The sequence below is a fragment of the Perca flavescens genome, chromosome 15 (genome assembly GCF_004354835.1).
Source record: "Perca flavescens isolate YP-PL-M2 chromosome 15, PFLA_1.0, whole genome shotgun sequence".
Classification (NCBI taxonomy): domain Eukaryota; kingdom Metazoa; phylum Chordata; class Actinopteri; order Perciformes; family Percidae; genus Perca; species Perca flavescens.
In genome coordinates this window covers 1,482,994-1,510,416 of record NC_041345.1, presented here as the reverse complement: position 1 = coordinate 1,510,416, position 27,423 = coordinate 1,482,994, and the positions used below count along the sequence as shown (strand labels likewise).

Below are 27,423 nucleotides of genomic sequence, written 5' to 3'. Positions count from 1 at the left end.
CTTTTGCACATCCAGCCACTTCTAGTGAACATAGGACCCAGACATATACACATAAAGCTTCTGCAGTAGTGCAAAAAAGCAATCAGCCTCTGGGACTGCCTTCACGGTATCAATGAGTACCAAGTTCAGGCAATGTGCGTTACTGTGTACATAAACTGCATGTTTTGCGTCAGTCTTTATTCTGGCTGCCACTCCAGAGTGTTTCCCGCTCATTACTGATGCTCCGTCATAACCTTGTCCAACAAGATTGGCTCTGTACTCAAGTCCATATCTTTCCAAACAGTGGATGATTTTGTCCTTGAGTCCTTCTGCATCTAATCGTGTGGCTTGTTGAAAGTCAAGAAAACTTTTGTGCATTGCCCCATTGTAGTAGTACTTAAGTACCAGTGAGAGCTGCTCCTTCTTTTTCAGGTCTTTGGTTTCATCAGCAATCACAGAGAACACTTCACTTTCCTTCACTTCCTGAATTATCTCCTCACGGACCATATTTGCCAAGCATTCTAGGATTTCATTTTGAATTACACTGCTTGTGTACTTGGCATTCTGCTTTCCCTTCATTTTATTCTGTACCACTGGGTCATGCTTTGCAATCATTTCTAAAATGTCTAAAAAGTTTCCTCCGTTATCTGCCTCTTCTGTCTCATGGTGACCTCGTTGTGCAATGTTTTGTGTTGCCGTCAAAAGAAGTACTTCAGCCACTGTTTTAATATATTTTCGATTCTCTTGGACTTTCTTGTTGCATGCTTCATTAAGGGCATCACGTATGGAAGAATCTGTTAGTATTGCCTTCTTGTGCTCACCCCATGCAAACATGGCATTGACATGACCCTCTGACTTTTCATGTACTTTAAATCCACCATCTTTGTACATTGCCTTTTTCCAATGAGAGAATCCCAGTTGTGATGTGAATACAGATGCTGGGGTGTTTGGTAAAGAGAAGTGTCGACATGCAAAACAGTAAGCAGAGTTTTGGCTTTGGGAGTACTCGAGCCATGGGTGGTGTTGAAGGACCTCTTCCTGTTGCCTTGCATGGTTCGTGGAAATACTTTGAGTTGAGGCTGTGTAGGACCTGCTGCTCTGGACTGTGAAACATCTGTAAATTATAAATAATCGTGATCAGTCCTTACTTCAGTTTTTATGAAGTTTCATTCAAAATTATTAATTACAAAGTGAATTTGTGGTCAGTATTACAACTTCCATGATATTTAAATGGAAGGCACTCATAATGTCATGTAAACTGAAAGATAAAATGTCACAACATACCGTGAGGTCCAGGTGGGGCAGCACGAACATGAGGATCCTCTCTGTCATCGGTGTCTCCATCACCTACTGACATGCCCTCTGAATCACCTTGCTCACTAGACGAAGTACCTGAAGTAGTAAAAACAATAACCATTACACCCATAAACTGTATGTGGAAAGATAAGTATCACACATTTTCCTTTGTCTTTTCATAATGTTTTGTATCGAGATTTAAAGAATAGATTGTCTATGTTTAAGTGTGGGGTTTGCTGTGTATTAGCAAATGAATAGCATACAGGCCAATGAAGCTCAGAGACTCCGCTGTCAGCTGGAAGTCTCTTTTTTTTTTTTGCTTTTTTTTTTTTTTTGTCGCTTTTTAAGTTTTTTTCAACATTTCTTTTATTTCATGGTCAATAAACCTGATTTATATGACATTATACTTAATTTTTTGAGTTATAAAAAAGCAGAAATTATGAATTATTTCGACTAATAGTTAAGATCAGAGAATGTTGAGACTGCTACATGTCAAAGTTTAGTCACGATGCTGTTTTTGAAACCATTTAAACTATTATTTTTTGGGGGGGAAATTTGGTTTAAAGAAACCGATATTTCTGATATAAAAAACATTGAAAATGGGTCAGAGTTGACCTGAAGAAAACACACGGGTTAACGAGAAAAGGTAAAAAATAAAACGATAATGAAATTGTTGTCTTGACTACAGTATTTACTGTGCTAAACTAATTTAAATCATAATATATATATATATATATATATCAAATAAAATGTACAAAGATACAGGTAAGCCCGTCCTTATAATAAATCCATGGTTAAAGCAACTTTAGCACGCAGATTAAAAAGAAATTTAGGGCCGTTGCTGGGAACGAGACGTCAGTTCCGGTCTCGCTACTACTTATTTATTTTAATTTAAATTTATTGACAAAATACAGTATATAAAGATACAGGTACAGCTGTTTTTATTATAAATCCATATGTAAAACTACAACAACAAGCACACATATAATAATAATAATAATAATAATAATAATAATAATAATAATAATAATAATAATAATAATAATAATAATAATAATAAAGATAATCGTCCGTTGGGAACGAGACGTCACATCCGGTCTCGCTACTACTTTTTATTTTTATTTATTGACAAAATGCAGTATATAAAGATACAGGTAAGGCTGTTGTTATAATACATCCATATGTTACAGTACAACATAACCACACAGATAATAATAATAATAATAATAAAAAGATCGTCCGTTGGGAACGCTACGTCACATCCTGTCTCTTTCGTGCTTCGCAGGGATCAAGCATGGCGGACGCCGGTGTGGCGGAGACGCTCCTACGGCGGATTGAGAAGGCGGACGCCGGTGTGGACAGCCTCGACGTGGCGAGCAGCCTCGGGCTGGACCACCAGGTCGTCGTCGGGGCCGTGAAGAGTCTGCAGGCCCTCGGAGACGTGAGTTTGACCGGGCTGAGTGGCAACGGAAGTCCCAATGTCCCCGTCAACACTGTTCACTCAGCGTGACTGACGCAATAACGTCACGTTTTAAAGAGACGAGAACTGCCAGACATGTTTATTAAACTCAGACAACACAGTCCATTTAGTTAGTTGGTTAGTTAGTATGCATGCTCACACTCCTATTATCTTACAGTCGTGTTTGTTTCCCGCTGTTCAGTTAATCTCAGCCGAGCAGCGCTCCTCCAAGCACTGGGAGCTGTCGGAGGAGGGCACGGAGATAGCCGAGCAGGGCAGCCATGAGGCTCGGGTGTTCGGCTCCATCCCGCTGGACGGTCTGGCTCAGAGTGAGCTCATGGTGAGTGCTACAGCCGGAGGGACAAGTCACCTGCAGGACTGAAACCTGGGCTCTAATGTATTGTAGTGGGTATATACACTCGACTAAAGGATTATTAGGAACACCCTACTAAGTAGGGCTGCCATCTCTTAGTTGATTAGTCGACTAATCGGTCGTTTTGGTCTTAGTCGACTAAGATTTCTTTAGTCGATTAGTCATTTTTTATGCTTATTCATGCTTAATTACTTATTTCCAAGAAACGTCTGAGCACATTTATGGTAAACACAAGATTTAAAGTGGTGCTTTTGCAGGATTAGTTGTACAGATGGTTAATTAACTACATTTATATTGTGCTTTTCTAGTCTTAACCACCTCTCAAAGCTCACAGCTCTGTCAATTAAATCAACTGATCGATTAGTCGACAAAATCCTATAAGTGTTAGTCGACTAAGAAGTTCTTTAGTCGAGGACAGCCCTACTACTAAGACCGTGTTTGACCCCCTTTCGCCTGCAGAACTGCCTTAATTCTTCGTGGCATTGATTCAACAAGGTGCTGGAAGCATTCTTTAGAAATGTTGGTCCATATTGAGAGGATAGCATCTTGCAGTTGATGGCTCCATCTAGCCTAGTGCTTCTAAGTAAGTGACAAAATAACGCCAACATGTTCCTGTTTCCATGTTGTGATTTGTAGATTCACAGCGTGTACTAATAACAAGGTCACATGACACACAGTCATCTTCTAACCTATACACACTGGGAACTATATTCTCAGACAGGCGAAGCACTGCTACTCTCTGCTCCTCACCACAGGGCTTCTCAGGTGCTGCAAGCATATCACTCCGCCCAAGTAGCAGAGAGTAGCAGTGCTTCGCCTCCTGAGAATATAGTCATATTTATATATACTTTAGACATTTGCACTGTAACTTGATGCAGAAAAGGCTCAAATTGTTGCAGATTAAATCAGCAGAATGTAGAAAATAAGGTGTTTGCTATGCTCAAACTTTCAGTTTTGCTCAAAAGTGGAGATCTCATGCCCCCCCCTTATGTTCTACCCAAAGTTACACCCTTGGTTGTACCTCCTGTGTTTGTCCCCGAGCAGAAACTGTCCTTTGGGAAGATCGGCTTCAGCAAGGCGATGTCCAACAAGTGGATCAGACTGGACAAGACACACGAGGGCGGCCCCAGGATATTCAGGACTGTATGTGTTAACGTTTATAATAATCAAATCAATCAATCAAAATGTATTTATATATCACTTTACAGCAACCAACAGGTATCCAAAGTGCTTAACATCAGAAACCAAGAGTAAAAGCCAGTGTTGTAAAAACACATATCATACAATAGAAAGAATGAACATAGAAAACAGTAAAACCAGAACAGGCTACAAAGAAAAAGAAGACTGAAATTGTCACACCACTGCTACGTATTAAAGCGTAACTCTTCTAGGTTCTTTTTGTGAATGTACATGAGTCAAACTTTCGTTTAAAAGCATATTTAGGACTGAATCGCCACTTTCACCGTATTCTCGTTTTTGGGTCAAATGGTCTTTTGAATGGGAGTGCTAGGTTTTATGCTAGCCTCAAAATAGCTATTTTTAAACCACTAAAAAGGCTCAACACAACATGAGACTTTACTCCCAAGTATCACCAGGAGCTCTACACCTTAACCAAACTGTTGACACTGTTGTTTGTGTTCACAGAGTTTACTAAAAATAGAGTTTTTGAGCAACTCACCACAGCTCTGGTTGTTTCCAGCTGCAGCCATTTTATCAGTCAAAAACAGTCAATTTCTGAATGCAACGTAACAGGGAGGAGAGTAAAGACGGAAAGCTCCTAAAGCTCAGCTCCATATAAATGCACGGATAAGTCATTGTTTTTGTCGTTAGTGAAAATCATTATTGACCTTGTAGTTGAAAAAGGAGCCTCAAATGGAGTCTGTTACTATAACCAGGAGCTCTACACTTTTGTGTAGAGCTAGGTATCTACTAAATCTGTGGCTACTTGTTTTGATATCGACTCGTTTTGACTTCCGAGGTGTTAGCGGCCGGAAACAACAACAGCTACGGTGAGTTGTTCAAAACCTCTTTTTAGTAAACTCTGGGTACGCAACCAATGCTGTCAATGCTTTGGTTAAGGTGTAGAGCTCCTGGTGATACTTGGAGTAAAGTCTCATGTTGTGTCGAGCCTTCTTAGTGTTTTAGAAATAGCTATTTTGAGGCTAGCATAAAAGTGCCCCTAGCACTGCCATTCAAAAGGCCATTTGACCCAAAAACGAAAATACGGTCTATCTTAAAAGTGGAGCTTCCGTCCTAAATATGCTTTTAAATGAAAGTTTGACTTCGGGTACATTCACAAAAAGACCCTAGGTTGCATTTAGGCGAGAGTTGAGCAGGTAAAAAGGGTAATAACTCTGTTATCATGGCCCTGTTTTCGTGATCGGACCGTAGGCCCGGTTCTGACTGTGTTTGGTTCTGTGTCGCCCCCCCCAGGTGGAGAGCATACAGGACCAGGTCCAAGAGAAGCTGCTGCTGGTACAGAAAGGCAACTCGTCCCAGCTGGAAGAGAAAGACAGGAACGAGCTGAAGAAGAGAAAGCTGCTCTCTGAAGTGTAAGTACCTCAGTCTGCCAGTAGGGGGCAGTAGAACGCTAGTGTGGGCTCAGTGGTTGACTTCCACAAGCAGTAGAAGAAGTATTGAGATCCTTTTACTCAAGTAAAAGTACTAATGCCACACCAAAAATACTCCGTTACAAGTAAAAGTAGTATCATTGGAAAAATGTACTTAAAGTATTAAAAGTAAAAGTACTCAATGCAGAAGAATCCTCCTGTTGAAAGTGTAAAGGATCCACACAGTTGTGTGTTTAATGGTCTACACACACACAGACACACACGTGCACACAGAGACACACACACAGGCACACAGATACAGAGACACACACACACACACACAGACACAGAGAGACACACACTGACACAGAGAGACACACAGACACAGAGAGACACACACACACACACAGAATAGAGACACAGAGACACACACAGACACAGACACACACACACACACACAGGCACAGAGACACACACAGACACACACAGGCACAGAGACAGAGAGACACAGAGACACACACACACACACACACACACACACACACACAGAATAGAGACACAGAGACACACACAGACACACACACACACACACACAGGCACAGAGACACACACAGACGCACACAGAGACAGAGAGACACACAGACACAGAGACACACACACACAGAATAGAGACACAGAGAGACACACAGACGCACACAAACAGAGACACACACACACACACACACACACACTTATAAACTGTGTGTGTGTACTTAGTTATATTCCACCACTGCGTTTATGTAACTTTAAGCAGCGATGCTTCCGTGTGAGGATTGTTTTGGCTCAGTCGACACATTAAGTGGAACCGAAATGTGCATTCTAGTCCGGTCCGATTCCTACCGGTTGCGTAGGAACCGGTCCCATAATGGGACCAGGTCTCGGTACCCACCCCCAGGATCTTTGGGGTTATTTGGAGTGATTTTTGTGTCTGTGTTCAGGACGGTGAAGTCGTACTGGATCACCAAGGGCCCCTCCTTCAGCACCACCATCACCAAACAGGAGACAGAGCTCACTCCAGACATGATTGCTAAGTGAGTAATCTATCTATCTATCTATCTATCTATCTATCTATCTATCTATCTATCTATCTATCTATCTATCAAGCACCTCATCCATAAAGAGACAGAAGAACCAGTACGAGTTGAGTTGATCAGAGACGACGATATCCACATTACTGATGATTATTTATCGACATCGAGGTATTTGGTCAGGAATATTGTTTTATCTTATTTTCTCCATATCGCCCAGCCCTACAAGTAACGCTGCCTTCTACTTATTTAGTCCTAGTGTAAGTATTTATTTATGTTGTTTGCTAACCAAAGCAAGCGAACGTGTCCCGTCTGCCCTGCCCTGTCTGTCAGTGATGGTGTGCAAGACCTCAGACCAGGGACACAGAGAAACCTCCGGCCCATAAAAGGGGACCAGTCCAAAGATGTGGACTTTGTCCTAAAGGCAGGGCAGGACAACATGAGTGCAGTAAACAAACAAAACGACATAAACAGAAGCAAATGATTAATTGGAAATTGAAATGTTGACCACGTAAGAATAAGGGCTGTCCTCGACTAAAGAAATTCTTAGTCGACTAACACTTATAGGATTTTGTCGACTAATCGATTAGTTGATTTAATTGACAGAGCTGTGCGCTTTGAGAGGTGGTTAAGACTAGAAAAGCACAATATAAATGTAGTTAATTAACCATCTGTAAAACTGAGTTTCTCCACAATTAATCCTGCAAAAGCACCACTTTAAATCTTGTGTTTACCATAAATGTGCTCAGAAATTTCTTGGAAATAAGTAATTAAGCATGAATAAGCATAAAAAAATGACTAATGGACTAAAGAAATCTTAGTCGACTAAGACCAAAACAACCGATTAATCGACTAAGAGGTGGCAGCCCTAGTAAGAATGAGTTGTGCAGCGTGTCTGCAAGTCCTGGAAAATGTTTTTAATATCTCCGAAATTCTGTTGTTTAACTCCAAGGTTCTTCATGGTTTCCTCAGACGTTATCTTTCTCCTCTCTTTTTTGGATAAGAAACTAAACCAGCCATGCAAACGTGCAGCTGCTTTTGCAGGGTTTCCGCGGGGTCTTAAAAAGTCAAAAATTTAGAAATCCCAATTTAAGGCCTTAAAAAGTCTAAAGCCCGAGACGCACCGAGCCGATAATCGGCCGTCTGACAGAGGTCGGTGACTCGGGTCTGCTCGGTGGGTTCTGTCAGCCTTCATTTTGGCTGATTTGACATGTATAATCGGCGGGGCGGGCACTGCCGGCAGTCAGACTCAAATGACACATCTGATTGGTGGAGAGCTAACCAGGAAACGGTGCGCAGAATGAGCGTGACTAGAGTCTCTCAAAATCTGAGTAAAATCTTTTAAACTGACCTTTGTTGATCTGAAATGAAGACAGATTCAGCAACTGCGCGGCCTATTTCAAATGTTTGCAGAAACATGTTTCGGTGAACTATTTTAGTACAATATGAGATCGGATTTTGAACCAGCCGCCATGACAGTCTGGCTTTGAATTTCCAGAGAAACCAGACCCACGTGACACATTCGTCCAATCAGCTGCCGGTTTTCACTTTTGGGAGACAAAACATCTCATCTCTTCGGTGTTCTGAGGAACTTTTTGGGCTGACGCGGGAAGACTGATCAGTCCCACTGGCTTTACTGCCGACGGCCGGCCATCTGGTTGGTGTGTCGGAGCCTTTAGATGTAGCGTTACATGGAAGTAGGAAAATTAAGACTTAGAACACAATAATCTTAAAAAAATGTAAAGGTCCCATGGCATGAAAATGTCACATGTCACTTTATGAGTTTTTTTTAACTTTAATATGAGTTCCCCCAGCCTGCCTATGGTCCCCCAGTGGGTAGAAATGGTGATAGGTGTAAACCGAGCCCTGGGTATCCTGCTCTGCCTTTGAGAAAATGAAAGCTCAGATGGACCAATCAGGAATCTTCTCCTTATGAGGTCATAAGGGGAAAGGTTACCTCCCCTTTCTCTGCTTTGCCCCCCCCAGAGAATTTGGCCCACCCATGAGAGAGAGAGAGAGAGAGAGACATCATGGCTTTCAACGAGCAGCTTTACATTTAGGGTATTGTGTTCTAGGTCTTAATGTTCTTACTTCCATGTAATGCTACATCTAATGATCATTGACATGCTCCTGCAGCACTTGTCGTTGTGTTGTAGTTCTTTCTTTCACTATTCAAAATATAATCTGCTGTATTACGAACATGCAACTTATATTGCAGCCAATCAGCTTTTGTGGTGTTATTGCGAGACTGTACCACAGACATAAAACAGATTTTATTCTTCAGCTGTGGGGAAGTGCAAGTTTAGCGATACTTGTCTGAAAAAAAAAAAACGTTTTAGACGATGTTTCAGGACTCTGACTTTTGATGTCATGATATAGGTCTCACATTTCATTCATAATAGTCTTATAAAGATCTTAAAAAGGCTTAAATTTGACTTGGTAAAACCTGCAGAAACCCTGTTTTGATTCCCATTGACAAAACTGGCCATATTTTTCATTTAACATTGTCACACACGAATCTCAATCTATATGTATGTTAATGAAAACATTTGGTCACTTTGAAGTAGTCACTGCTTCTGTGAGATACCTCAAAATAAAAATAGGATAAATACATAAGATAAAAAGCTCATAATGCAACTTATACCGTTTTCATGCTGAGGATGAGGCATTAAAATACCAGCAGAATGAAAAGGTTAGCGTGAAATCATATCAAAGAGGGGCATTAAGCTAAAAGCAGCCAGATGTTCCCAAATATTTTAAATTTATGCTGCTTTTACTCCTCTGTGCAGATTGTAAACAACATAGATCTGACGCTTTAATCTTCTCAGCTGCAGATTTTAAAATAAGCCTCAAAAGACTCGGGACAAATATTCTGTTTTGTCGAAACACCTCCTGGCTGTAAAGACGGGAGAGACGCTGTAGTTTGTGTACATAGACACATGCACAGACATGCATGAAGTACTAGAGACCCAGACTTGAGTAGAAAAAGTCTATATCTGAAATTTGGGTTTCTTTCAACTTAATTTGTTACATACATGAAATAATTAGGCAAAACACATATGGGCTGTTAATCTACTTTATCTCATGACATCAGACCATCCCATGTTTCGTTCTGAGAAGCCGCTGATCCACCTTAAGACATGATGGGAGATTACTGGGAAAGAGAAGGTGACTTTCAGAAGCGGGTTCAAAGGAACACGCTGACTTATTGGGACTTTATCTTATTCACCGAAACCCCCAGAGTTAGACTAGTCCATACATACCCTTCTCATCTCTTATTGGGACTTTATCTTATTCACCGTAACCCCCAGAGTTAGACTAGTCCATACATACCCTTCTCATCTCTTATTGGGACTTTATCTTATTCACTGTAACCCCCAGAGTTAGACTAGTCCATACATACCCTTCTCATCTCCGTGTGTGCTGTAATGCTGTCTGACGGCTCCAGTGACATCAGGCCAGCACAGAATATGCAGGTGAATGGTTCCAGTAATCCTACTGCTCCGAATTGTGACAAAATAACACCAACGTGTTCCTATTTACATGTTGTGATTTGTAGAGTCACAGCGTGTACAAAAAACAACGTAACATGAGACACAGCCATCTTCTAACTGTAAACAAACCGGGAACTATATTCTCAGGTGGAAGAATATAGTACTTGGGCGGAATGATTTGCTTTGCAGCAAGCCTGTCTGAGAATATAGTATGTAAATAGGAACATGTTGGTGTTATTTTGTCACTTTAGTCATAATTCGGAGTAGTAGGACATCTGACCATCCCATGTTTCATGTTCTGAGAAGCCACTGATCCACCTTTAGACATGATGGGAGATTACTGGGAAAGAGAAGGTGACTTTCACAAGCAGGTTTAAGGTTAAGCACGGAATAACGCTACAATTAACTGACAACAGAAGTTATACGAGTTACAGTTCTTAAGGACGGGACAGCACGCTCTGGGTTTCCTTTCTCTCAACTTCTCTGCCGTGTGTCGGTGCTATTCTCCCACATGTAAGGAACCTCGTGAGTTAACCTGCAACATGTCAGCTGTTTGGACATTCTTCAGCGTGTGAGCAGAAGATAACAAGTTTGCAATATGCAACACCTGCAAGGAGACAGTAGGGCGTGGAGGGACCACACCAAAAAACAAAAATCACATTTTTGTTAGTGTGATATTGGATGTGAAAAGAAGGAAATGTTTCTAAAAATGCACTTTAGATGTGTGTGGATGTCCAACACCAGCAGTAATTTATATAGATCTATTTTTGTAGTGATGCATTATCTGTTCAAAACATGTTCTATTAAAGAAAAGATAGAAAATACATATGTGCGTGTGCTGTAAAGTGGTTATTGGAATCGGCTAAAATCGGTATCGGCTGACCTAACTCAAAGAAAATCGGAATCGGCCTAGAAAGTTGTAATCGGTGCATCTCTAATTTATATGTATATTTTTAAAAATCACGCATGGAAATGTACATAAAAATGTTTTTGCATCGATAATCGGTTGGCCTCTGAATCGAATCGTGAGGTACCAAGAGATTCCCACCCCTACTAATCGGTCTGTCACTACTTCTGTTGCGTTGCAGTGGCAGCTGGAAAGAGAAGAAGTTTAAACCGTACAACTTTGAGGCGATGGGCGTGGCCCCTGACTGCGGCCATCTGCACCCGCTGATGAAAGTGCGAACGCAGTTCAGGCAGATCTTCCTCGAGATGGGGTGAGTGGCTGTAAACATCGCAGCGGAAATTAAACATTTCACACACCCAGAAAAATCTAAAAAAAACAAACCCACATACGGTAAGTAACCCTGTCCTTGCTGTAGCTTCTCAGAGATGCCGACCAACAACTTCATCGAGAGCTCTTTCTGGAATTTTGACTCGCTGTTCCAGCCGCAGCAGCACCCGGCCAGAGACGCCCACGACACCTTCTTCCTGTCCGGTGAGGCCTGGTTTCTCTCTCTTACTCCTGTCCCACCTAGTCGTACAAATACACAAAACACACAATTCACAACATGACACATCTCCCTCCCTTCGTCATCACCACCTACCCAGACGAAAATCAAAAGATGACGCACTAACTACAATATTCAAGACCATTCAACAAAATAGCGATAGAACAGAAAGTTGTAGTAGTTCATGGTGTAGCAGGGCACTGGAGAGCCTTACAGGGTGTAGCAGGGTGTAGCAGGGCACTGCAGAGCGTTACAGGGTGTAGCAGGGTGTAGCAGGGTGTAGCAGGGCACTGCAGAGCGTTACAGGGTGTAGCAGGGTGTAGCAGGGCACTGCAGAGCGTTACAGGGTGTAGCAGGGCGTAGCAGGGTGTAGCAGGGCACTGGAGAGCCTTACAGGGTGTAGCAGGGTGTAGCAGGGCACTGCAGAGCGTTACAGGGTGTAGCAGGGCGTAGCAGGGCACTGCAGAGCCTTACAAGGTGTAGCAGGGCGTAGCAGGGTGTAGCAGGGCACTGCAGAGCCTTACAGGGTGTAGCAGGGTGTATCAGGGCACTGCAAAGCCTTACAGGGTGTAGCAGGGCACTGCAGAGCCTTACAGGGTGTAGCAGGGTGTAGCAGGGAACTGCAGAGCTTTACAGGGTGTAGCAGGGAACTGCAGAGCATTACAGGGTGTAGCAGGACGTAGCAGGGTGTAGCAGGGCACTGCAGAGCATTACAGGGTGTAGCAGGGTGTAGCAGGGCACTGCAGAGCGTTACAGGGTGTAGCAGGGTGTAGCAGGGTACTGCAGAGTGTATCAGGTCACTGCAGAGTGTTACAGGGCGTAGCAGGGTGTAGCAGGGCACTGCAGAGCATTACAGGGTGTAGCAGGGTGTAGCAGGGCACTGCAGAGCGTTACAGGGTGTAGCAGGACGTAGCAGGGTACTGCAGAGTGTATCAGGTCACTGCAGAGTGTTACAGGGCGTAGCAGGGTGTATCAGGGCACTGCAGAGTGTTACAGGGTGTAGCAGGGTGTAGCAGGGCACTGCAGAGTGTTACAGGACGTAGCAGGGTACTGCAGAGTGTATCAGGTCACTGCAGAGTGTTACAGGGTGTAGCAGGGTGTAGCAGGGCACTGCAGAGTGTTACAGGGTGTAGCAGGGCGCATTTCTGGGACATGGATGCACACCAATGGAAAGAGAGAGGAGAGAGAAGCTCAGTGTGTCAAAGGAAGTCCCCCAGCAGTCTACAACTAAAGAAAAGATGACACCCTAACTACACTATTCAAGACCATTCAACAAAATAGACCATAAACCAAATAAACATATGTATAAATGACACCATAACACATAAGCCCATCATACATGTCACGTCTGGCAAACCGGTTATTTGACATCTTTTCAAACGCCGCCACCCCTAGCCGTCTCACAAGCCCACTTCTGGATCGACTGCCCCCCCATTCATTCTTCCATCCTCTTCAAAGAATCCGTCTGGCTATCATTGAACTAGTCACCACATTTAAGAGTTAACTTAAAACTCTCCTCTTTGATAAAGCTTATAGTTAGGGAGTGATGTTAAATTGCGTTAAGTTGTCTTTTTTTGTTTGCATTTGGGCCACAAAAAACTTTACTTTGGCCACCATATTTAGGGTCTTGGTGGCCAATGGGACCAGTGCTTATAAATATTAGATTAGATTCCACTTCATTGTCATTGTGCAGAGTACAAGACAGTGAAATGCAGTTTTTGCGTCCAACCAGAAGTGCAAAAAAAGCAGAAAAGTGCAATATGATATACAAAGTATAGACAGGACAAGAAATGCAGTGCAGACAGTAGTGTACAGTTGGTTAACAGAAAGTTAACAGAAAGTGGTTTAGAGTAATATATATATTTTTATTTATTTATTTATTTAAGGACAATGCACATTTAATGAACATGTACAGCAGTACACGTAAAAGTGCCAAATTATAGCCCAAAGGCTAATTTCCATCTGTAGTCCCAATATATATATTAAACATTAAACAATACTTTAAGTTTTTCACATATAGAAAACATACAGCAATACAAATAATGTATTAAATGTGCAATACAACAACATCAAAAGATGCAAAACAAATTAAATAATTGTACAAATAAAACTAAGTAATACAAATAAATAAATAACTGAAAAAGCAGCAGTAATGGTGATCTTTAACTTAGTGTGACATTCTCATCCTCCAAAAATTCCAAAAAAGGTTTCCACACTTTAATAAATAAAAAGTTTTCTTTTCCCTCTAACAATATATATAAGTCTTTCCAGTGCAAGGTATGTTGCAATCTCCTTCGGTTTAGAGTAATATATAAATTAAATATAAATGTGTGCGGTGTATTAGCAGTTACCTTATAAGAGCAGAATAAATATGGCTATGTAATATTAGCGTCAATCTTTTTTTTTTTTTCAGACCCAGCTCTCGCCCACGAGTTCCCGCAGGACTACCTGGAGAGAGTGAAGAAGGTCCACTCAGAGGGAGGCTTTGGCTCACAAGGGTGAGACGCAATCACACGTAAACATGAATCTGTTTTCAAACAAAGTCTATGACAATATTCCCGAATATCTAGTCTTACATTGCCGGACATTCCTCTGCAGCGCTGTGGACCTTCCTCCACAGCGCTGCAAAAGAAGGTCTGGCCACACAGCATTCTGGGATGGGAGAAAAACACCTCTGGAGCTACTAGGGGTTAAAACCTGGATCTCCCATACCAAAGGTATGGGTCATATCCACTGCGCCATTGCCAATCCATTAACCAAAGAGAGACATACCTCCATCTTTATAATACATTAACCAAAGAGAGACATACCTCCATCTTTATAATACATTAATCAAAGAGACATACCTCCATCTTTATAATACATTAACCAAAGAGAGACATACCTCCATCTTTATAATACATTAACCAAAGAGGGACATACCTCCATCTTTATAATACATTAACCAAAGAGAGACATACCTCCATCTTTATAATACATTAACCAAAGAGACATACCTCCATCTTTATAATACATTAACCAAAGAGACATACCTCCATCTTTATAATACATTAACCAAAGAGGGACATACCTCCATCTTTATAATACATTAAGCAAAGAGGGACATACCTCCATCTTTATAATACATTAAGCAAAGAGGGACATACCTCCATCTTTATAATACATTAACCAAAGAGGGACATACCTCCATCTTTATAATACATTAATCAAAGAGGGACATACCTCCATCTTTATAATAGATTAGCCAAAGAGGGACATACCTCCATCTTTATAATACATTAACCAAAGAGGGACATACCTCCATCTTTATAATACATTAGCCAAAGAGGGACATACCTCCATCTTTATAATACATTAGCCAAAGAGAGACATACCTCCATCTTTATAATACATTAACCAAAGAGGGACATACCTCCATCTTTATAATACATTAACCAAAGAGAGACATACCTCCATCTTTATAATACATTAACCAAAGAGGGACATACCTCCATCTTTATAATACATTAACCAAAGAGGGACATACCTCCATCTTTATAATACATTAACCAAAGAGAGACATACCTCCATCTTTATAATACATTAACCAAAGAGAGACATACCTCCATCTTTATAATACATTAACCAAAGAGAGACATACCTCCATCTTTATAATACATTAACCAAAGAGAAACATTCCTCCATCTTTATAATACATTAACCAAAGAGAGACATACAGAATTAAAACGACAAAGCAACGAGACCAAAGTTAATATTGGAGTGGCTAGAACAGCTGCGTGGAGATACTAAGAGATCATTTTGGGTTTGGCCACCGTAGGAGGAAGGGCTAGAAAGTAACATTCAGTTGGTTGTCATATACAATTTCACAGCTAGATGGGAGAAATTGTTACACGATGTACTGTAGCTTTAATATCCTGCTGTCTCTTTTTTACAGGTACAAATATGACTGGAAGATAGAGGAGGCTCAGAAGAACATCCTCCGCACTCACACGACGGCAGTCAGTGCTCGCATGCTGTATAAACTGGCCCAACAGGTGGGCTACACGTCTCGTACACACACCTGTTTACCTGTCGAAGTAACGGTGGTCAGTCCACTAGTGCTATCAGGACGTAAACCATCTGAGGCTGGCTAACTCTTCTTTTTTTCCAAGACATTGGACTGCAAAACGGAGACATACCTAGAGAGATTCTTTGTGGTGTGGGAGGTGGAGGATAGTGGGGCTCGCACCTAAACCGAGACAAAGTCATTACCAAGACCAGAGTGTATTGAGACAGAGACAAGACCGAGACTATGAGGGGTTGAGACCGAGACTTTGAGGGGTTGAGACCGAGACTTTGAGGGGTTGAGACTGAGACCAGACCGAGACTTTGAGGGGTTGAGACTGAGACTATGAGGGGTTGAGACTGAGACCAGACCGATACTTTTAGGGGTTGAGACTGAGACTTTGAGGGGTTGAGACTGAGACTATGAGGGGTTGAGACTGAGACCAGACCGAGACTTTGAGGGGTTGAGACTGAGACTTTGAGGGGTTGAGACTGAGACCAGACCGATACTTTGAGGGGTTGAGACCGAGACTATGAGGGGTTGAGACAAGACCGAGATTTTGAGGGGTTGAGACCGAGACTATGAGGGGTTGAGAGACTGAGACTATGAGGGGTTGAGGCTGAGACTATGAGGGGTTGAGGCCGAGACTATGAGGGGTTGAGACCAAGACTATGAGGGGTTGAGACCGAGACTTTGAGGGGTTGAGACCGAGACTTTGAGGGGTTGAGACCGAGACTTTGAGGGGTTGAGACCGAGACTTTGAGGGGTTGAGACCGAGAAAAAGGGGGGTTAAGACCGAGATTATGAGGGGTTGAGACCGAGACTATGAGGGGTTGAGACCGAGAAAAAGGGGGGTTAAGACCGAGATTATGAGGGGTTGAGACCGAGACTATGAGGGGTTGAGACCGAGACTTTGAGGGGTTGAGACTGAGACAAGACCGAGACTTTGAGGGGTTGAAAACAAGACTATGAGGGGTTGATAGAATGAGACTATGAGGGGTTGAGACCGAGACTTTGAGGGGTTGAGACCAAGACTATGAGGGGTTGAGACTGAGACTATGAGGGGTTGAGACTGAGACTTTGAGGGGTTGAGACCGAGAAAAAGGGGGGTTAAGACCGAGATTATGAGGGGTTGAGACCGAGACAATGAGGGGTTGAGACCGAGACTATGAGGGGTTGAGACTGAGACCAGACCGAGACTATGAGGGGTTGAGACCGAGACAATGAGGGGTTGAGACCGAGACTATGAGGGGTTGAGACTGAGACCAGACCGAGACTTTGAGGGGTTGAGACTGAGACTTTGAGGGGTTGAGACTGAGACTATGACGGGTTGAGACTGAGACTATGACGGGTTGAGACCGAGACTATGACGGGTTGAGACTGAGACTAGACCGAGACTTTGAGGGGTTGAGACCGAGACTATGACGGGTTGAGACTGAGACCAGACTGAGACTTTGAGGGGTTGAGACCGAGACTATGACGGGTTGAGATTGAGACTATGACGGGTTGAGACTGAGACTTTGAGGGGTTGAGACTGAGACTATGACGGATTGAGACTGAGACTATGACGGGTTTAGACCGAGACCAGACCGAGACTTTGAGGGGTTGAGACTGAGACCAGACAGAGACTATGAGGGGTTGAGACTGAGACCAGACCGAGACTTTGAGGGGTTGAGACTGAGACCAGACCGAGACTTTGAGGGGTTGAGACTGAGACTATGACGGATTGATACTGAGACTTTGAGGGGTTGAGACTGAGACCAGACAGAGACTATGAGGGGTTGAGACCGAGACTATGAGGGGTTGAGACTGAGACCAGACAGAGACTATGACGGATTGATACTGAGACTTTGAGGGGTTGAGACTGAGACCAGACAGAGACTATGAGGGGTTGAGACTGAGACCAGACAGAGACTATGAGGGGTTGAGACCGAGACTATGAGGGGTTGAGACTGAGACCAGACCAAACAGCTAAAACTAGGTCCCTGAAACCTACAGTATATACAAAGCTAGCTAATATGAATAGCTAATAGACCTTTTTCACAGCAGACATGTTGACATGTAAAGCTTCTCTCTCTCTCTCTCTCTCTCTCTCTCTCTCTGTCTCTCTCTGTCTCTGTCTCTGTCTCTCTGTCTCTGTCTCTCTCTCTCTCTGTCTCTCTCTGTGTCTTTTTGTCTCTGTCTCTCTATCTCTCTCTCTGTCTCACTCTCTCTCTGTCTCACTCTCTCTCTCTGTCTCTCTCTGTCTCTCTCTCTCTCTCTCTCTCTCTCTCTCTCTCTCTCTCTCTCTCTCTCTCTCTCTCTCTCTGTCTCACTCTGTCTCTCTCCCTCCCTTGCACCAGGAGAAGTTCACCCCCGTTAAGTATTTCTCCATCGACCGGGTGTTCAGGAACGAGACTCTGGATGCCACCCACCTGGCCGAGTTCCACCAGATCGAGGGCGTGGTGGCCGACTACGGCCTCACGCTGGGAGACCTGATCGGCATCCTGCACCAGTTCTTCACTAAACTAGGTGAGGAGGAGGGAAGGTTCATTTTCATTTTCATTTCATTTTTTATTTATTAAACAGGAAAAGATAAAAGACAATCCTGCCTGACTTAGTGTAAAACTCATTTTCAGCAGGTTCCTGCTCTGCAGAACATAAACATCACATACACAACAAAAACTCCAAGACAGAAACAGTAACAAACACACAGACCAGGAGAATGAGCAACAGGGCAAAGCCATAAAGCTGACTTAATAAACCTCTCCATTAAACAGCGAGCAAATGTAAATGTTAATTTAAAGTTCTGATGTGCTGTGGAATGTCATTCCAGACTTTAACCGCTCAGTTGAATGGCAGGAGAAGGGATAAAATATTATTTTTTTTGAATGTTACAAACTCCAACACAAAACTCTGTTTAAATGCTTTAAGCGATTATTTAATAAGTCAGAAACTTTCACCATAATCCCCAGTAATGGAGAGAGGGCTGGGTATCGTTCAGAATCTTTCCATCCGGTGCCAATTTCGATACCTCAGTTTCGATGCCGATTCCTAACGATATTTTTTTTCGATACCATATGTTTTTAAAATCCATTTCAACATCAACAAAAATACATTAAACACAAAGCTTTAATTTTCCTAGTGTGAATCAAAACAGTTATCAAAATTAAAATATCTGGTAAAACATTTATAAATTGTGCCTTACAAGCTCAGTAAGGCACAATTATCACCTCGCCATTAATATCACCTCGCCATTAAAATCACCTCACCATTAATATCACCTCGCCATTAATATCATCTCACCACTAATATCACCTCACCATTAATATCACCATTAATTTCACCTCGCCATTAATATCACCTCGCCATTAATATCACCTCGCCATTAATATCACCTCGCCATTAATATCACCTCGCCATTAATATCACCTCGCCACTAATACTAATATCATTAATATCCTCACCATTAATATCACCTCGCCATTAATATCACCATTAATATCACCTCACCATTAATCACCATTAATATCACCTCGCCATTAATATCACCATTAATATCACCATTAATATCAACTCACCATTAATATCACCTCACCATTAATATCATATCACAGCAAATGCTGTCTGTGTCAAGTTATGAAAAACTGTAACCACACTTGAAACCAGCGGTGCCATCTGTAGAACTTTATTCTGAATATACGAACACAACATCGCGCTCCACTGCTCACAGAAATGGTGCTATCCTGAGAAGGTCCTCTGCCTTTTGCACAGACAGCCTTCTCATTTAAAACCATTAAACAATGGAATCAACTCCCAGGCAGTCTAAAGTTGTCTGTAGATTTGAATAATTTCTCTCGACACTTAAAGAAATACATCCTTGATAACCAGCTATGTGAGCATCAGCACACTTAAAAGTTTACAAATGTAATATTGAGGTAAATGTTTTTGACTATGTTGTATGTAGGCTGTGATGTTTTTTTGATTAGTTTTTTATTTAAACATCTGATTAGTGTAATCTTGCATGTATTTCTTGTTACTATTGACAGTTATTTGTAATATGTTTTAATATTGTGTGCACCTGCCCGGGGACTGCAGATGGAAACTAGCATTAGCAAACTCTGGTACAAAACATCTTTTCGTAAGATTAATGTATTTCGTACATTTTCCCTGAAAAATAAACTAATAAAATAAATAAAAGTATCGACGTTTGGTACCCGGGCCTAAACAGTAAAGGGAGACTCCGATAGTGTTGTGGGTGGTGGTGGGGAGTGAAACCGGAGCAGAGGGACAGACACAGAGCTTTAGCCGAGCCAAAGCAGAACAAATTCATTAACTTTATTAGATTAGATTCAACTTTATTGTCATTGTGCAGAGTACAAGTTCAAAGACAGCGAAATGCAGTTTGCGTCTAACCAGAGGTGCAAAAAAAAGCAGAAAAGTGCGACGTGATATACAGAGTATAGACAGGTGGTGTGTAGGCAGGACAATAAATGTATCGCAGTGTTATAAGAGCAGAAAAAATAAGTGCGGAAATGCGGTTATCAGGCAAATAAAACGAAGATACAGATAATCTGCAAACTGCCAAAAACAGCCCTGATAATCGGTCTATCCCTAATAAAAGGTCTTGCTAATAGATTAAAAGGTTTAGGTGCAGCACCCGAGCTGTTTTAGGCAGCACCCAAGCTCGGATCTTATCGTTGTAGTCAGATTTCTTTAGCTTTACGTTTTGTCTTTAAGCTTTTTGAGTGCTCTAGCTTTTCCAACGTTTCAGACACAGATATGGAAATATTAACACGGTCCTAAATGATGGGGGGGGAAAGGACTTCCACAAAGGGATACAAACAGACTACAAAGAGACCCAAGTCAAGTCAGCTTTATTTTTAGATGTGTTATACATGCATGACATACGGCACACATGAAATTTCAGTCCTCTCGGGCGCATGGTGTAAGATGCAATAAAAAAATAAGTTTTCTATAAATGGAAAAGACATAGAATAAACAATCAACAATTTAACATGACATAAAATAAGCAATCAACAATCGGAATCACAATCAAGGCAATCAAATGACCACATAACAACCGTTTCTGATTTTTGAGTCTGTCTTCTGATCTGAGGTTCATTTTCAAGCTGCACAAATCTTGTTTTTCTAGGAATTACCAAACTCCGCTTCAAGCCTGCCTACAACCCGTACACCGAGCCCAGCATGGAGGTGTTCAGCTACCACGAAGGTAAAGTACAAGCCTTCTTTTAGTGAAATCTTACAGATCTTAATCAGATTAAAATGGGGGGGGGCATCCCTAGGTGTTACAACCTCTACATCTGTTTCAGTTTGTCAGGTGTGCACGATATATCACGCTGTGCAATATTGATATCGCAAATGTACCGGAAAGTCTGCCATATTGAGTTTAATTTGCTGAGAGATGGGCCGCTGGCTGCGTGTTGTGATTAGAGATGGTCCGGTATCGGCTCCGATACTGCCTAAAACGTTGGTATCTGTTTCTGCACCGATCCTATACCACGTAATAAAGCCCTAAAGAAAATCTACGTTAAAGTAGTTTATTTATAAGTTATAATGGTCAAACTGGAGAATAAAAGAAAGTTCTGGGGCATTCATTGTCTGTTTGTTTCCATTTCACAACGGAGATAGAAATCATATCACATTCATACAGAGATAGTAGTATACAGCTGTTATACATCATATCACATCTATTCAGAGATAGTAGTATACAGCTGTTAAATAATAATAAAATATATGACACACTGGTATCGGATCAGTACTCTGTATCGGCCGATATGCAAGTTCAGGTATTGGTATCGGGAAGCAAAAAATGGTATTGGACCATCTCTAGATGTGATCAATTTAGAGCCTGCACATTTGATTGGCCAGTTGCCCTGTCACACGTGCACGCTCCGATAGCGAGAGTGGAGAGGGAGATGGAGACAGGGAAAGAGGCGAGAACGGGCCCCAGTCTCTGGGGTGAAAGTCCTGTGTTTTTCCCCTCAGACGCACATCCTTCCTCCTCCGGTTGCTCTTGGGCAAGCGTGCGGAGTCAAACCTTTAGCTCCACCCACGTTGAGCCACTACTCATTACCAAACTCCGCTTCAAGCCTGCCTACTTGAGCAAGTTCTTTGTGGAATAAAATCCCTAGTAACATTTGTTTTATCACAGGAAAGGACCCTTTTAAAAAGATAGTCAAATCTTACCTTCATTTAAATTAATTATTATGAGGTTTCTGATTGTGTGTTTTTGTGAATGTAACCAACCTTAATGTTAACCATGTAATATATTGTAATTAGGGCTGTCGTCGACTAAAGAAATTCTTAGTCGACTAACACTTCGTCGACTAATCGATTAGTTGATTTAATTGACAGAGCTGTGAGCTTTGAGAGGTGGTTAAGACTAGAAAAGCACAATATAAATGTAGTTAATTAACCATCTGTAAAACTGAGTTTCCCCACAATTAATCCTGCAAAAGCACCACTTTAAATCTTGTGTTTACCATAAATGTGCTCAGAAGTTTCTTGGAAATGAGTAATTAAGCATGAATAAGCATAAAAAATGACTAATGGACTAAAGAAATCTTAGTCGACTAAAACCAAAACGACCGATGAGTCGACTAATTGACTAAGAGGTGGCAGCCCTAGTTGTAATATATAATTTTGTTTTCAAGATATTTCTCTATTTGCTTGGTTGTTATTGTGTTTCATTTAATTTTATTTAATCTGTATATGCTATGAAATGTTTTAATATTGTTTGAATAAATGTAGTGTTGGACCCCAGGAAGACTAGCTGGTCGTCAAGGCGATGGGGATCCTTAATAAACTAAACTAAAAACAGTCGGGGCTTACTCAAAGGGGGGGCAGCTTTGCACGGTCACAGAAGGCTTGTATCGCGTGGACGCACCAACAGTGTTGTTGTTATTACTTAGAATTCCTCATGAGGGAGACAGAAACTACGCACTGTAGCTTTAAGAATATCATATATAACATTCATGCTCAGTATCGTGCAACCCTATTCTTTGTAGGAGGGTGCTGTTTTGTGTTTTTGTGTGTGTGCCAACTGTATATAATTTGTCTCGTTGTCGTGCATTCAGGACTCCAAAAGTGGGTGGAGGTGGGAAATTCTGGGGTCTTCAGACCAGAGATGCTGCTGCCCATGGGTCTCCCCGAGGACGTGTCTGTGATCGCCTGGGGGCTCTCTCTGGAAAGGTGACCACACAACGCTGACCACCAATGTGTCCCACAGAGAGAGAATACAAACTGTGTTTTTCCTCCAAACTTTCCATTTTCAGCGTGTAGCGCTAGCTCGCTAGCTCGTAGGGCTGTGTGTTGGCAAGACCCATCACGATACATGGGTCACGATTCAGTATATTGCAATATATTTCGATACTGTGCGTAAGGCGACATATTAGGATTTTTTTTATAGTATAATTTTAGAAAAACTAATATTTATAAAAAGACAGGATGTTCAAACTGCCAGATTGGGTTCGTGGTTCCCAGGTTCTTAGTGAGCTAATGTTTATATGCTGAAGTAGGCCAAAGTTCAGCCATAGCTACGTTAGCTTCTAGCAAAAAGTCAGACACTGTTAGGCCCTGCTAGGCCCTGCTGGACACTGCTAGACACTGCTAGACCCTGCTAGGCGAGGACACTAGTGGTGCGTCTCAGCATAGCCATCTAGTGGTAGGCAGTTTAAACTAGATTACGGATTGGACCTTATTTTTCTGTCCGAGCCCGGTCCGCGTCCAACAGGCATTAAGATATTTTTGCCCGAGCCTGACGCAGGCTTTTCCTGGCAACCTTCTTCTGGTGATCCACACGGCCAACGTAGACTCGCTGTGTTCAGGACACTTGCGGCACATTTTACAGTAAATATAATCCCATAATCAGGGTTCAGTGAATGTTTAAACTTTAAAGCCACTCCATTGGTCTCAGTCGAAGTCTACGGGGTCACATGGTCCATTTCTTTAACGGTCTACGACAGGGCTCTTCAACAAGGGGCCCGGGACCCCTAGGGGGTCCTCAGAGTCAATGCAGGTGGGCCTCCTAATTATTGTTAAATTGCTTTTAAAAAGTCTTAACATGAATCCAACATATTATTAGCAAATATAAATCCCCACTGATTACTGGCCTATAGTCGAGGTAGTCACTAAGGCCATCCACAGATGTGGGCCACATGTGTGTTTAACATTAAAACATGATTTATAAAATCATGCCAACAATTATTAGGCTATTTGAATAGCTTAGGATTCTATGCAAAAAACGTATGTATAAAGGCTTCAGGCCGCCCTACAAGTTATCGTAGGCCCAGGTTAATATGCAACTTAATTCTATTCAATATGTGTAGTAGGGGGTCCCTGATCCATCTCTCTTTCAGTTAAACCCTTGTGTTGACAAAACCAGGGTTAATACAGCACCTTAGTGCTCGTTAGTACAGCATTTTGGTCAGCTTAAACTGTGTTTAAATGTGCTCTAGAAATAAACTTTACTTACTTACTTAACAAGAAACAGGGTTTAGAAAGCAATTCTCAACAAAGTAAACCGAAATACCTAACCCCAAGGGGTCCTTGGCTTAAAAAAAACGTTGAAGACCCTTGGTCTACGATATAAACTACCGTTTATGTAAGAAGTGTTTTTCTCACTCAGCCTTCTCCTTCTCCCCCCTCCAGGCCCACCATGATTAAATATGGCATCAACAACATCAGAGAGCTGGTGGGACACAAAGTCAACCTGCAGATGGTCTACGACAGCCCCATGTGTCGACTGGAGTCCTGAAGTTCACCCACCGTTTATCCTTATTATTCTTATTATTCTTATTATTTAGAATTGGACCCCCCTTTCCTTTACCTGGGACAACTCATTTCTACGCCTCTCTCCTGCTGAGCTCGACCAGTAAAACCAGTTGGAAAGCAGAAAGACTTGAGACAGACTTCTTGAAAGGGCTTTTACACACAGGAGCAGCCTTTTATATTAACTTAATATTCAAAAACATCATGCAATTCTTACCTTTGGTACATACTAAGAAGAGTTTGTTGCACCCCGCTACTGCAGGGAATATCTGACTTCTGTTATGTGACAGAGGTTCAATAAAAATGATTTTTTTGTTCCCAAATACCTGCAGCCTGACATGTGTTGTTGTTGTTGTTAACATGACGCTGGAGGTAGGATTGTGAAGATCCAGGACTTAGCCCAAGAATTTAAACATCTACCCTCCCCCCCCCCTTTCTGCTAAAGCCCAAAACGGTCTCCTAAGCCCCTACCCCCACAAGGGAGAATGAATTCGCACAACCGGCACATACGGGTACTTCTCTAAAACTCAAGGCTAAACTGTTAGCAGCTTCCCACTAAAGCTAACGTTAGCTATCCATCAGTAGTAACAGTCACACCGACTCACAATATTCACGTTTCTTATGAGCCTCATATATCAGTCTCCATTAACCCGCTACATAACAGCTGTTTCTCTCCTGATGTGACAGCGCCGTTCTTCGCTCTCATAGGGAGCCTCTGTGATGCTGGTCTGGTCTATAGCCTGGAGCCAAAGCCCATCCATCAGGATCTATTTTAGGACATGGCAAGAGGACAAATCGAAGACCGGGGTTTTTGGATGTATTGTTGGTGCAAGAAACTACTTTTCGTCATGGTTATTAATTCAAAACTATTTGTTTAAAGTAAAAGTTTGGAGCGATTTATATTTCCTCTGTCGATACGTTGTTGTTGTCTACGGGGAATGCGGGATTGTTTTCCCATAAAAGTGGGTGTGAGACTTTCTATGATGTTGCGCTGGTTGTGCATGTGCATGAGCAGTGATTGACACTGGCCCTGATTGGTGCATCTGACCAGTTAGACGCACCCTCTGGCCCTGATTGGTGCATCTGACAAGTTAGACTCACTACCTGGCGCCGATTGGTGCATCTGACAAGTTAGACGCACCCCCTGACCCTGATTGGTGCATCTGACAAGTTAGACGCACCCCCTGGCCCCGATTGGTGCATCTGAACAGAGAGCTGTGGATTTTTGTAAATCTCCCTCCAGGCTGGAGGTGGAGCCAGAGGAGCTGGATTTATTTTAATGATCTGCTTCATGTAGTTCTACTGGAACATAGGGTCAGTTTCAGCTGATATGACAGAAAGGGAGTTTTAGAAGACTTACCTACTGAATTCCGGCCAATTTTTACGTTAATCTTGAGTACTTTCGATTGAAAAAAAAAAACCTGACCTGAATCAATGCGGAGTAGCTGCAGCTACGTGTACGAGCTCCCACTGAGCTAACACGTCCGTTGTCGGGGCAAGTTTTAGAGTGCCTTAGTGCCTCTTAACAGACATAAAATGCAATTAAAATGTCTGTGCAACATGAACAGGGCCCTTATATGATAACAAGATGCGTTTTCCACTCCGACGTTGTTTAAATTCACCTACCTAGCTAGCTTGCTCTCTGTGGTAATCATCCCGCAGCAGTTCCGTGTGTATTTGTAGCTCATCCATTTTGTGTGTGATGGATCTGGTGTTGGTGAGTAGGAGGATTGGCAGTGTCGATCTGTGTGGTAGTTCCCTTAGCCGCGCTAGCAGGCCCGACTGGCCGAAATTCTCCTTTTAATCCCCTGGAATGGCCTTTTTTAACGTATTCAATCTTATCTTAAAACACAGTTTTACTCGGTGAGGTCTCTTGGTTCCACTGCTCCAGATCTCTCGAGTTCAGAGACAGTTCAGAGCTCTGATTAACTCGCTAAGCTCTGACCCATAGATGAGAGTTGTAAATACATAAAAAACGAGGACTTTCTTGGTTCAGTTTGCCTTTTTTTTTTTTTTTTTAAAAGGGTTCAAACTTGCAAGAATCTTTTCACCTCTGTCAGTAGGTCTGTTCTTCCCAAAGAAAATACTAATCACAGAAAGAAAATGCAATGTTTTGGATTCTGTAGTTCTGCAATTGCAAAAAAATCTGCAATACCATAACCTGCAAATATGCATTTAATGTAAAGATAGATATATTAAATTTAAATGTATCCGTGCAAGTTAAGACAGTGTGCGGGAGTCCACCTTCTCGTCCCTCTCCGACGCACCCGTCTCATGATATAGATGTGCAGTCATTTTCTGTTTATATTTCTGCATTAAAAATATGTTTTAGGCCAATCAGGAGCTTGCTAAAAATGCTTTAAAGGTAGTTCAGAAATGATTAAAGCAGCCAAACTATAGCTGCTGCAAAATAAATTGTGATTTCAAAAGTTAATCCCACTCGTGAGTATAAATTGGCGTCCAACAATAGAAGCTTTCTGTGAGCTGGTCTTAACTGAGAAATGAGCTCTCTTTTCCCAGTATGCCATACATGAAGTATACTTTTTGTGCTCTACTATATAAGCTGTGTTGGTAAGCTGGGGGGAAGGGCGGGGGGAATCCTGAGTGCGTGTGACACCTGCAGTAAAGGCCGCAGGATTAAGTCGTGTTGTGTACAGTGGCTGGAACTCGATTAAGTCTTCCCCGTAAGCTTATCCCTCGGTGTCTTGAAATAACATTTTACTGAAGAGTGTGTGAGAGGCAGCCAGCTGCTCGGGTCAACAGCTTTGTTGTTGACTGGAGATAATGTGGTAACCCCCAGCAACCGTCTGATCTCTGGTCGTACCGTACACGTTAAGGGGAATGACCGAAGGGTAGCAGAACACCAGAGTACGCTCCACAGTAAGACCCACGCGAATGAAAAGCTCTCTCGCTGCCAGTACCAACAGAAGTACAGTCC

General features: G+C 42.2%; 1 protein-coding gene across 1 annotated transcript; it reads left to right on the top strand.

Annotated features, from left to right (window-relative positions):
- The first annotated feature begins 2,536 nt into the window (after window positions 1–2,536).
- farsa (phenylalanyl-tRNA synthetase subunit alpha) lies at window positions 2,537–24,507 on the top strand. The gene is made up of 13 exons (XM_028599357.1): window positions 2,537–2,716; window positions 2,937–3,074; window positions 4,152–4,250; window positions 5,541–5,659; window positions 6,634–6,726; window positions 11,306–11,434; window positions 11,540–11,655; window positions 14,082–14,166; window positions 15,603–15,702; window positions 18,056–18,224; window positions 20,848–20,925; window positions 22,793–22,907; window positions 24,366–24,507. Exons 1-13 carry the CDS (start codon window positions 2,570–2,572, stop codon window positions 24,469–24,471), a joined length of 1,494 nt encoding a protein of 497 aa, XP_028455158.1. The 5' UTR covers window positions 2,537–2,569; the 3' UTR covers window positions 24,472–24,507.
- Window positions 24,508–27,423: the final 2,916 nt, after the last annotated feature.

What these genes read in the sequence shown, in the direction of transcription:
- farsa (XM_028599357.1), top strand. Translation starts at nt 2,570, where the DNA reads ATGGCGGACGCCGGTGTGGCGGAGACGCTCCTACGGCGGATTGAGAAG. An exon ending in ACTCCAGACATGATTGCTAA is followed by an intron (nt 6,727 to 11,305) that starts GTGAGTAATCTA and finishes GTTGCGTTGCAG; the next exon opens with TGGCAGCTGGAAAGAGAAGA. An exon ending in GGTGTTCAGCTACCACGAAG is followed by an intron (nt 20,926 to 22,792) that starts GTAAAGTACAAG and finishes TCGTGCATTCAG; the next exon opens with GACTCCAAAAGTGGGTGGAG.